At 38.4% G+C, this 12,551-nt stretch overlaps 1 protein-coding gene across 3 annotated transcripts in view; it reads left to right on the top strand.

The window, feature by feature from the left end:
- Ac76E (adenylate cyclase type 2 Ac76E) overlaps window positions 1-12,551 on the top strand; it is a 313,695-nt gene that overhangs the window by 123,461 nt on the left and 177,683 nt on the right. For all 3 annotated transcript variants that reach the window (XM_090397688.1, XM_090397687.1, XM_090397686.1), the window contains exons 14-15: window positions 6,976-7,092; window positions 10,853-10,951. In XM_090397688.1, coding sequence (XP_090253814.1) covers window positions 6,976-7,092; window positions 10,853-10,951 — 216 coding nt within the window. The remainder of the gene's footprint in view (window positions 1-6,975; window positions 7,093-10,852; window positions 10,952-12,551) is intronic.

The following is a 12,551-nucleotide window of genomic DNA, read 5'->3' as shown; positions in this document are numbered from 1 at the left end:
AAATGGTTGTCTGAAAATTTCTACGACTTCACCAGTCCAAATGTTTGGCCTCCAAACTCCCCAGACCTTAACCCCATGGATTATTTTGTATGGGGCGCAGTTGAAAAAGACACCAATCGCACTTCCAGTAATACAAAAGCCCAGTTAATGGATAAAATTAAAACAGTTTTTGCGGCCCTTCCCAGGGAGACTGTAGCATCAGCTTGTTCGAGGTTCCGAAGCAGAATTGAAGCTGTGATCGATGCTAATGGTGGTTATTTTGAGTAAATCTTGTTGATAGTATTGTAATTAACTCTGCCTGTAATGTTTTTTTGTCAATTCATTAAATTTAATAGATACAAAGAAGATTTTCTTTTTCCTTACGAAACTGTCAAATTTATCCCGAACACCCTGTATATATATTAAGTATAATTTCTGGGAAATTCCCATGCTACTCCTCTAAAACACTATTAATATAATTAACGGCTATTTTAGCCTGTTTTTGTTTAGAAGTGTCCCTTATATTTAATACATTGGCTAACATAACTCAAAAGGGGTATATATATATAATTTAGGACATTACGGGCGAGTGTAGAAGGCAATTATGGCAGAATAAAAAATGTTGAAAAATTATGTACATACCTTGATTTTGGTTTAAAGATGCCTTCTAAATCCAAGCTCTTGTGGAAGGGGAGGGGAAAAGAGAGGGAAAGAACATGGGGATGTACTTGGGACATGGGAAATAAGTTTGGGAACCCGGGTTACTATTAATAATATATATATAAATATATATATATATTATTTTGTTGTGGGGAGAGGGGGGGAAGGTATCCTTCCCCTTCCTTCCCGTAAACCCTTGCCCCAGTTTCCACATAAGGATACCCTTCCCCTTCCTTCCCCCCCCCTCTCCCCACAACAAAATAATATATATATATTATTAATAGTAACCTGGGTTCCCAAACTTATTTCCCGTGTCCCAAGTACATCCCCATGTTCTTCCCCCCCCCCTTCCACAAGAGCTTGGATTTAGAAGGCATCTTTAAACCAAAATCAAGGTATGTACATAATTTTTTAACATTTTTTATTCTGCCATAATTGCCTTATACACTCGCCCGTAATGTCCTAAATTATATATATATATATACCCCTTTTGAGTTATGTTAGCCAATGTATTAAATATAAGGGACACTCCTAAACAAAAACAGGCTAAAATAGCCGTTAATTATATTAATATATATATGTATAGTAGTCCAAAGTTTGAAAAAAATAAAATAAAAATAAATATTAATTTGGTCTTAGGATGACTGTCTCACAAATCTTTGGTAGATTTATACAGCCATACTTTTAAGGTTTGGAGTATGTTTAACAAGGTCATCCTAAGATCAAATTAATATTTATTATTTTTTTATTTTTTTTATTTTTTTCAAAACTTTCAAGGACTACTATTTGGACTATTCTATATATAAAATAATACATACATACATACATACATACATCTTCAAGGCCCACTCTTCCTAATTGGGTTGTGGGGGCAAAAGCTGCAAGAGGAACTTCCAATGGTCACGATCCTCTGCCACCAAGCTCAGGTGTTCTGGTGGGATTCCCAAACGTGTCTACCCAAGGTTTTGGATATAATCTATCCAGCGAGTCCTTGGCCTTCCTCGTGGCCTCCCACCCTCTGGCTTGGCAAAGAGGGCCTGCTGAGGGAGCCTCTCTTGTGGCATTCTGACCAGGTGTCCGTACCAGCGTAACTGTGATCTCTCAACACGGAGAAGCAGCGGTTGAGTATTGAGGGTTTCCCGAATTGTAGAGCTTCTGACTCTGTCAAGTTTTGTCAGCCCCGCAACCCCTTGAAGGAACCTCATTTCAGCCGCTTGGATTCGTGTCCGCATTCTTTCGGTCATTACCCAACTCTCATGACCGTAGGTGAGGATGGGGACATAGACTGTATTGAAGACAGCCAGCTTTGCCTTCTGGCTTAACTCCCGCTTCAATACTACCGAACGGCCAAGCTCCTGCAATATTGAGCTTGCTAAGCCAATTCGAGTATCTAGCTCTTCGTCCCATTTTCCATCATTCGTGAATATGGACCCAAGGTATTTAAACTTCTCCACCTGTCTCATTGGGACTCCACTTACATTTAGAGTGCACTGGGATGGTTGTCTTGAGATCACAAATGTTTCAGTTTTGGCCACACTGATCTTCATTTCGGCGTCTGCACAAACAGCTACAAACCTATCCAGGGTCCGCTGGAGGTCATCTGTGGAAGAGCTAAGCAGAACTAGGTCATCTGCAAAAAGCAGACGTCCAATGCTACATTTTCCAATTCTGACACACTCACTGCCTCGGCTGTGCCTATCAATCCAGTCCATAAATATTATGAAAAGGAGGGGTGACAAAACACACCCTTGGCGGAGGCCAACGGAGACTGTGAAAGGTTCAGACTTTGTGCTGTTTACCCTGACACAAAACTCTGGGCATTCATACAGGACTTGATGGCAGCTAATAGTTGACCATCCACTCCATACTCCTGTACTACGTGCCAAAGCTTATCCCGAGGAACCCAGTCATATGCCTTCTCCAAGTCCACAAAACATGTGTAGACATTCTTGGCATATTCCCAAGATTTCTCAAAGACTTGCCTTAAAGTGAAGATTTGGTCAGTTGTGCTACTAGCAGGACGAAAGCCACATTGTCCTTCCTGGAACTTTGACTCAACTATGCTCCTGCACCGTCTTTCCAAGCACTTAGCATACACTTTCCCAGGCAGGCTGAGCAGAGAGAGATGCCACGATAGTTACTGCAATCCTTCTGGTCTCCCTTCATAAAGACTGGTATTATTATGCCTGTCTGCCATTGCTTTGGTGCTCGCCCAGATATCCAAGCAGCCTGACACACTTGAGTCAGCCAGAGAACACCGTCTCGATTTAAGGCTTTTAGCATTTCGGGCTGAATTTCATCATCGCCAGCAGCCTTGCCCGATTTTAGCGATTTTATTGCTAAATGGACCTCTTCTGCTGCGAGACTAGTCATTGCCCCGATCTTCACCTCTTGGATGTCCACAACTGCTGGGCTACCTGGGTTAAGAAGGCTCTCAAAGTATTCCCTCCATCTGTGGAGGATATCCTTTTCGGTTGTTAAAAGTGCACCATCAGAGGCTTTAATTACCCTTGCTGTGCACGATTTCCTCCTTCAAAGGCGGCGGATAGTCTGCCAGAATACTTCGTTTGCATTTGCATAGGATGAATCTAATCTTTCTCCAAAGGATTCCCAAGCCTTCTGCTTTGCTGTCTTTACTGCCTTAGCAGCAGCTTTTTGTGCTTCAGCATACCGCAAACGCATCTCAGGTGACCTGACTCTAAGCCATGTTAGGTAGGACTCCTTTTTTGCCCGAACAGTTTTTTGGACTTCTTGGTTCCACCAAGGTGTCCTTTTCTCACTGCCCGTTGCCATGCCGAGCTGCTTTCTGCCACACCATGAGAGTGCAGAGGCAGTGACAGCTGTTCTGAACAGCTTCCATTCCTCCTCAACATCTGCAGTATGCTTGGGAATCTCTTTGAACCTGGAGGAAATGTCATCTGCAAAATTCTTTCTCACAGCCTCATTTTCCAATGCCTCCCATTTCACACGGTATAGCTGCTTAGGCCTACCAGCGTTGATGGTAGCATCTGGTTTCTGAAGCCGTAGAGTGCACACAACAAGGTGGTGGTCAGTTGACAGCTCTGCCCCTCTTCTCACACGAACATCCAACACTGAGGAAAATAGGTCTGCTGAGACTATAAAGAAATCAATCAGAGACCTTTGTTCTAGTGTATCCCTGTACCAGGTATACTTATGGACTTCTCGGTGCTGGAAGAAGGTATTCATTATGGACAAGCTGTTAGTACAGCAGAAGTCCAATAATTTCAACCCATTCGCGTTAAGGTCAGGGGCACTGTTCCTCCCAACCACACCCCTCCATGTCTGGTCATCTGTTCCAACATGTGTATTGAAGTCGCCCATTAGCAGGACTGATTCCATGTCTGCCACCCTGTCAAAAGCAGCATCCACTTCCTCTAGGAAGGCAGAGTATTCTGACACCTAATCCTATGCACCTAATCCTCCAGATTAGGTGCATAGGCTTGCACCACAGCCAAATCATGGTTTTTCATCTGAAGCCTTAACACACATACCCGTCCCCCCAATGGGATCCACTCAGCAACACAGTCTGACAGCTGGGGGCTTGTGAGTATCCCCACACCCGCCTGAGCAGACATTGTCGGGCTCACACCAGAGTAGTAGAGCTTCCGCCCCTTATCCAGGTCGACAGTTCCAGAGCCTCTTGGTTGAAGAAAGTCCGACTAAGTCTAGCCAGTAGTGCTTGGCTTCCTCAACCAGTTCCAACTCCTTCCCTGTCAGAGAGAAGATGTTCCAGTTGCCTAAAGCCATAGTCTGATGTCGTTGTCGTTGCCATTTCCGTCCTTTTGCAGAACCATTTCTTTGCGCTGCCCCTAAACACCTCCCCAAATGGGTAGCGGGCCCATTGATGAAGTTTCCTCTAGAAGAGTGCTGAGGAGTGGTGTCTAACGGAGACTGTAACATATATTTCGAACGGGTCCCTCTGCCTAAAACCTGAACGCGTCCCTTGGTAACCTGCGTGACGGACGATGCAGTATGAACATTTTTAAATGGCCTGATCATGTTACAGTGTTTGATAATGTCCTGTTAGCACAAGACGAAATGACATAGAAAAATAGGAAAGATTCCCCTCGAATACTCTAATAGCATTCAAGGGAAGGAGCAAGAAGAGAAGAAAGAAAGAATCAAGGGAGGAAGAGGAGGGACCAGTCTACAGATAATATAACAGATGTATATTACATGAAGTAAGGCATGGTCCAGCATGAGGTACCTTGGGTTTGCCACACCCGTACTCACTAAAGTGAGCCCCTGAGGAAGGGGAATATATATATATATATATAATTTTTTTTCTCAAAACTTTGGACTACTGTTTTTTTTTTTCTTTTCTTTTTTTTAGATTCCACTATATTAGGACTTTAGTCTTGTGTTGCATGCTGCAATTACTTATACTAGCCCCACTGTTATTACACTGAATTGTGGTTGTCTGGCATTTGTAACAAACTTTGTTTGTGTGCTCTTAAGATGCTGGATATAATACCAGTGAAATATTAGCTTTTAAGTTAATAAATAGTTATTTTCTTATCAATCTGTGTTTGCATCAATACTGTTTAAATCCAATTCAACATGTGTGATGAACATAAGCCTATCCATGCATGAAGATCAAGGTAGTCTGTATCCATTTCTCAAATCTAGTAATACTGAATACTTTCTTCGCAAGTTCGTATTGTAGGGTAAAAGTTTTGAAACTGCCGTGATTTTTTTTAAAAGTAATAGGCCTGCAGATTTAAATTTTAATATGAATAAGAGGCAAAAGACTTTGTTTAATTTTTGTATTAAGAAATCTCTTATTGAAGGTGTTTGTGATGCAACAGATAGTGAGTCATCCACCATCAGCCTACAAAGTGATTTCCAGGATGTACAAAAGGAGGGGAAAACTACCAGCACACAGGAAAAAAAGCCTGCATTCACTCGTAAGTACTTATATTATAAATTTTTGGTGATCAGAATGGGATATGTCAGTGAAAATCAGCACAAATTAATTGAATGTTTACATTTAAGTGATGCTTAATTAATTATTAATTAATAATTAATGATCAATTATTAATTAATAATAAAAAATCAACTAAATTAACAATTAATTATTAATTAATACATTACAAAATAACCAAGATGTTCCGTGAAAATTTCAGGATTTGTGAAGTGTTCCGTTATAGGAAAAGTTTGAGAAATCCTGATCTACACCAACTCCATCTATTGCCCACCATCACCCACTAGTATTTTTTTGTCTGTAGATTGCATGTGTTCTGAAGGATGATTTATCTGTATGTGGGATGAAAACTGAGTTTCTGGGAGAAGAAACCCTGCTACCTCCATATGAGATCATCGAACTCACTTTCAATTGAAAAAAAAACTCATATTAAGATTCTTACCATCATGACATGAATCAAACTTAGGCCTTTTCCGGTCGAAGGGTGCAACATGCCATTGTTCTTCCAATTGCTCTACAGAGGAACTCAAAGGATATGTATATTAGATTTGTTATTAGATATATCAAAGGAGATATATATATATATATATATATATATATATATATATATATATATATATATATATATATATATATATATATATTCAGAGTTTCAAGATTTTTCCAATGCAATATAAATTGAAAGCAGGATGACGAATCAGACCTATGGCTGGGTCAGTATTCATGACTGTAATCTGTGTGTGTCCTCGGAGCGGTTCGCCTGCTTGCAGGATGAAAAACACTAGATAAACTGGCAGAAAAAACCCTGCTGTCCATGCCCAAGACCAGCTAACTTGGCTATGGCTGAGGAAGATCCTTGAGCTCCTCACGTCGTTGACGGGAATCAAACCTAGGACACTCCTTCTCCAGGCATATGGTTGTGAAGAGCAAAGCCACTAGGCTAACCGCGCAGACAGAATGGAGATGAAAGAAATGAAGACTGACTTGAGGCTGTGAATGAAGATATTAGGAGGATGGAGAGGTTGGCTAGTGTGAGAAGAACAAAAGTAGGTGTAAGCATCAGAGAGAAAGGAGACAGAATAGGAGAGACAGTAGAACAGAGGAAATTGCAGAAAGTCAAGAGAGTGTAGAAGCAAGACATCAGAGAGCAAGGGAGCAAGAAAGGTGAAAGAATGGGAGAAACAGTGGAAGAGAAGAAATTGCAGGAAGTCAAGAGTGTGGTAACAAGGATGGAGAGGATTCAGTTCTAAAAAGGAGATACGGGACAGTCTTTGTACTAAAAAAGACAAGGTAAATTAATTGATTAATATGTTTAATTTATAATAACAAGTAAACACTAAGAAGAAACAAAATCAGTACCACAAAGTAATCACTAACCTTTGTTTTTTTAGAACTCCCATAACCAGAGTAGGATTTATGGATACTGGACAACAACCAATCATCACATGAATCTTATCTTCTTTCTTCTCACTGGCATACTATCATTTTCTCCTTCCTTTATTAATTTAGTAAGTATTTTACTCCTGCAGTGTATCCAATGATTTTTTTTTTTGAGTATGTGTGTTATGATGATTATATATGAAAACATTGAATTTGTTATTGATCACTCTTTACTTGTAAACATATAGTATAATATGGACAATATGTGCAATTTTTATCATACAGTATGTTTAACTTAAATACATCCAATATCTTAAATAAGTATGTTAAACCAAATATACTGAAGAATCTGTCTGAATTGCAATAAACTGCCAGTTAAAGTGGACATTTTAGAGAATGTATTCAGTATTCTGAATGCATTTGTTGTTAATAACTTCTTAATCAACAGCTGAAGATATTCGAGGGTGTGCTGAAAAGTTGATAATCACTATGAAGGAATTGAGGTAGAACCATGTAACTTACACATTATTCTACATATTCCCCACAAAATGTTATACACTTGTTACAATGCTGCTGCATAATTTGCAATTCTCTGAGAAAAAAGTCTTTCCATTGTTGCACAAATTAGTCCTCAACTACAGATATAACTTCATCATCTGTGATAAATTTTATTCCTTTCAAGTGGTTCTCTAAATTTGGGAATGGGAAATAGTCAGATGGTGCCAGGTCTGACAAATAGTGTAGGTGAGGCAGACATTGAAAGTCCAAGTTATGTATGTCTGCTGGGTTTAATGAGCAGCATGAGCAGGTTCATTGTCCTGCAAAAGCAACATGCCCCTGCTAAGTTTCCCGTGGTATTTTTCCTTCAGTACATTCTTCAATTTGTTCAGAGCTATTGAATAAACCGCTGCTGTAACAAATTTAGTTTAATCCTTTATCCAAGTGTGAGCAAACAAAGTTTGCACCTGAAAGTATCTTCAGGACTGTGGTAAGGTGGTACAACACCAGGCAACTCTTTGCAAAGGTGGAGCAAGCTAACATCACTCCTATCTCAGTATCTTTCATAATGCAAAACACATCTCCTTGCGGATATGTCTAATGTTATGCATTAAGGGAAGGGCCGCTACCCAGACTCGCTGCTGTAACACTTTCACCTTTTTTGAGATACTTGGTAAGGATTACACCATCCATATCATGAAAGACAATGGGAAACCTTCTCTGCTGATTTTTGGGTTCAGAACTTCTTTGACCATGGAGAACCTTTGTCTCTACTCCATTGATTGTTGTTTGGTCTCTTGGTCATAGTGATGAAGCCATGTTTCATCAAATATTTGCATCTGATTTTTCAAAATGACCTAAAATCTCTTGAGATGACAGTACATGTTCTCTCTTTTGGTCAGCATTCAAACATTTGTGGACCCACTTTGCTGAGAGCTTTTGCATGTCCAGATGTTGGTGGATAATGACCCAATTGTTCCCTAATTTTAAAAACATTATAAAGCCAGAGGCTTTACAATGTTTCTTGCTGGTATTCGTCTTTCATCAAGAATCATGGCATCAATATTTTCATTTGTGATCACTGTGGAAGGTCTTCCTGATGTGAGGCATCCGCTCAGGATGCCCAATTTTAAACTTGGCCACCCATCTGGCAACTATTGGCTATGCCAGGCTCTCCCCTAAAGTCTCACACAAAGTTTGGTGAATCAAAGTTGCAGACTTTTCTAGCAACATGAAAAACTTGATGATACTTCTTTGAATTTCTTCAAAACCTCTGATATGTCTTCTTATATATCCTAAAAGAAAAAGAACAAATTATTACAATTTGATGAAACATGGGGATTAAAAGGTTTTAAGTATGTTCTTTCTTGTGGTTATATCAGTTGCTTTAACATAATTTTTGTTCTAGGTGTTTATCAGAGCTTTTCATCCCCCTCCCCCACTGTAATGATTCTTGCCTTTACATTATTACACCATTATTATTATTAATATTAATAGACTTCTTTAGAGTCAGGCTCATTATAGAGACCTGTTAAATGGTGGTCATAAAAGTGCATCTTAATTCTTTACTGTTTTTTCACTCACTATAGGTAGTGCATTCCACCCAGAGACCACTATCCGAACAAAACACACATCTATTTTCTCACTCCCTCCTTATACAGCTTCTAGGGATATCCTCTTTTTCTGATCCTCTTTCCCTTCACTCTATGAAAATCTCTTTGGCACTAATCTGATACCAATGCTTTATAAGTCTCAAAAATATCACCACTCTCCCCTCTTCCTATCCATCATTCTGTGCTAGATGTATCTCAACCATAAAATTAGCGTTTTTAAGGTTCAGATATAATTTTGCTAGTTTTTGCTGCCTTCCAAACTTGCTACTCCATGGCCTTAGTTGATTAGTGAATTATGATGGCCCTTATCTGGACTCATTTCAAGATCCCCTTCCAAGGGTCTTACATCCCAAGGATCCCCATGAACGTCTTACATAATGGAACTACGATTTCTTTATTTCTATGTGTCAATGTTTCATCTGGCATTGCCTCCAGATCTCTTATTTCTTCCATCTCCTTCAGTGCATTTTCTTTTAATTGACTGTGCATCATTCCATCCTTCCTTGACTTCCAAATATGAAAACTTTAATTTCCTATTTAAACATCTCTGAACATTATTAATATATAAGTTAAACAATAATGCATGGGAACTGGAACCAGATCCCTATGCATCAGTAATCGCTTTCCTCTTCAGGCTTATTTTCCAGATCACATCACTTTTAATAGAAAAAAAAAATGACATAATCCCATTCTCATAATTTTACTCAGTAAAAGATCTTGCTAATATCATTTGGATGACCATTCACCTATCCATACCACTAATCAATCATTTATCTACATCTTCCTAGTTGAAATTCCAGCTCATCATGTGAGAATATGTCAGAAGTTTTTGCAAAAGCTAAATATATCACTGTGTGCGCATTTCCCTCCCCTCTCCTTGTACAGTATGCTGTCATCCTGTTGTTATGCATAAGTAAATTGCTGAAACGCAGCCTGTCCTAAAAATCTTATGCTGATTATCTCTTATATAATTTTGCTGTTATAATTTCATTACCAGATCCTAGTCCTCACCACTTCTGCAATACTTTACCTCAGTCTTGACATATCCAGTGTATAGTGGAACAGTTTTATTCTCCTTCCACCATAGTTGCTGGAGATGGCACACAAACGACATCTATCTGTTGGGAAGGTATCAGGAAGCATGTGAGGTCCAGGGGTTCACATGCTTCGTGTGGTGAGTACATGGAAGGGATTGATGCCGTAGAAAGGAAGATATAATAACTACTTATTTAAGCATTGTGTAACTAGAAGGGGGAGGCTCTCCTATAATGAGTTGTTAGACTCTCTGGCTATTATATAATAATAATAATAATAATAATCAGAGTACAGTTTGGCAAACATACTTTTTTTGCCAGGATGTTGAAATATACATGCACATTATTTTTTTTTATTGCTCCCACCCATGAAAGGCTATTTACAACTATAGTGCATTTTGCACCTTGTGTGGGCTAAGGAATTTTTTTTATCAATATATATATATATTTTTTTTGTTGTTTGTATTTTTTAAAAATTTATTTAAAAAAAAATACAAACCCAGAAATCCTGCTCTAGAGACCAAACATGGAACTTTTTCAAACCACTTCAGGCCTGCAGTAAGTGGGGTGGTGGTCTCGCACCAAGTGATGAAATTCATTTCCCACCTAATTACAATTAATTACTTTAAACAATTATACATAAAATATAGTACTTTGTATAAATACCACATTTTGAAAAATGTAAAGCATTATTCATATTTAAAAAATATTATTTTAACAAATATTTTTTCTCCTTGACCTAGCTGTATCATAGCCTCGATCGAGATGCAAGTACGGATGTGGTATCTACTAATATGACTAGCTTTAATGTTACACAGCAAGATGGTTATATCATTCACCAGGTATTCTTTGCCATCTCATTTTCATAAATAATGTTAACATTGAAATTTAAATAATGTTTTATAGGTAAGCTTTGATTTGTAATCCTCACCTCCCTATACAGTATTCATAGCCTTTTCTTTTTCATGTAAGCTACTTGGGTTCATAGCTTGCATTTACGATGGTGGATCTGAGTATCTTGCAAAGAAATTCACAATGTATACATGATCATTCACATTAATCCTTATATTGTTCTTCACTTTGTAGTTATTTCTGTGCATTATTTCAGTTATTCCCCATGTCTGAACAAAGGAAAAGTGATGTATAGAGTGGAAACCAAGAAATTTCATTTATTTTCATTTTATTTTTGTATTGAATATTTGCTTTAGTAATGTTTGTAAAGGTATGTATTGGTGTTCCATTTAGTTTTCCTGCATTTTGATAGTCAGTTTCATATTTTTGGAGCATGAAATGGGTTTATAGGAGTGGAATCACTATTTATAATATTGCACCTGTGGAAAATAATGAAGGGAGTTACAGACCAGGAACCAGTTAGGTCATGAGGTATTATTCTTTGGGCAACTCCATAGATTCCTAGGATCAATCATGGGAGTCCCATATTAATCTGTGCAGTTCCTATCATATGTTCCTTAAACTCACTGAGTAAACAATGTACTCACCAATTTACCAGGCATTCCATTCAACTCATTCACCAATCTGAAAGCAAAAGATCCTGGTCCCCACACCCTTGCTAACTACACTGTTACTCAATAATTTCAAGATATTATTTGATCAGTCCCACACTAACCATTATTCACACAATACCTATCATTAAACTCATTCACTGACAATGCATTATTTACATCTCTCTCTTCTGTCTCTGGTAACCCTTTCTACTCATTCACCACTTTTTGAACAAAAAAAACCTTTTTCTCACATCACTGTTAACTCGATTTTCAGGAAGAATACCTTATTCTCAGCAGTCGAAGACATGAGGAATTTGTGGATCTTCCTCAGCCATAGCCAAGTTAGCCGGTCTTAGACGCGGGCAGTAGAGTTTTTTCCACCAGTTTATCTGGCGTTTTTCATCCCGCAAGCAGGCAAAACCAACCCCGTGAACACACACAGATCTACAGCCATAAATATTTAACCCCCTCATGAGGGGGCTCAACTCACCCCAATAGGGACGAGTTGAGAGAAAATGGAAGGAAACTCCATACGAATAAATGAATAAATAAAAGCAATAAGTATGGTTACTCCAGATGAGGCCATATAATGACTTTGCAAAGAGTGGGCAATATCCCTATTGCCCTACTCATCCATGTGTTTTCCCCTTGACTTCTTGCAAAATGTTGACTTCCATCTTTTGTTCATTATTACACTCAGAACATTAATCTCATCAATGTAATACTACACAAGTTATAACCTCCTGAATCCAAAATGCATAACATTATGCTTGCGATATCAAATTGCAACTATACCTTGGTATCAGATTTTTACATCAACTTCATTTACTATTACCATACCCAGTATATCAACAAACAAGTATTATTATTATTATTATTATTATTATTATCTTATTAAGAAACACAAAGTCTATCAAGACTCATCAAGGGGAGTCCC

This window comes from Typopeltis vanoorti, chromosome 9 (assembly GCF_054136105.1).
Source record: "Typopeltis vanoorti isolate ZY-2024b chromosome 9, IOZ_Tvanoo_1.0, whole genome shotgun sequence".
Taxonomy (NCBI): domain Eukaryota; kingdom Metazoa; phylum Arthropoda; class Arachnida; order Uropygi; family Thelyphonidae; genus Typopeltis; species Typopeltis vanoorti.
Note: the sequence above shows the minus strand (reverse complement) of the source record. Positions and strands in the feature narration are given on the sequence as shown.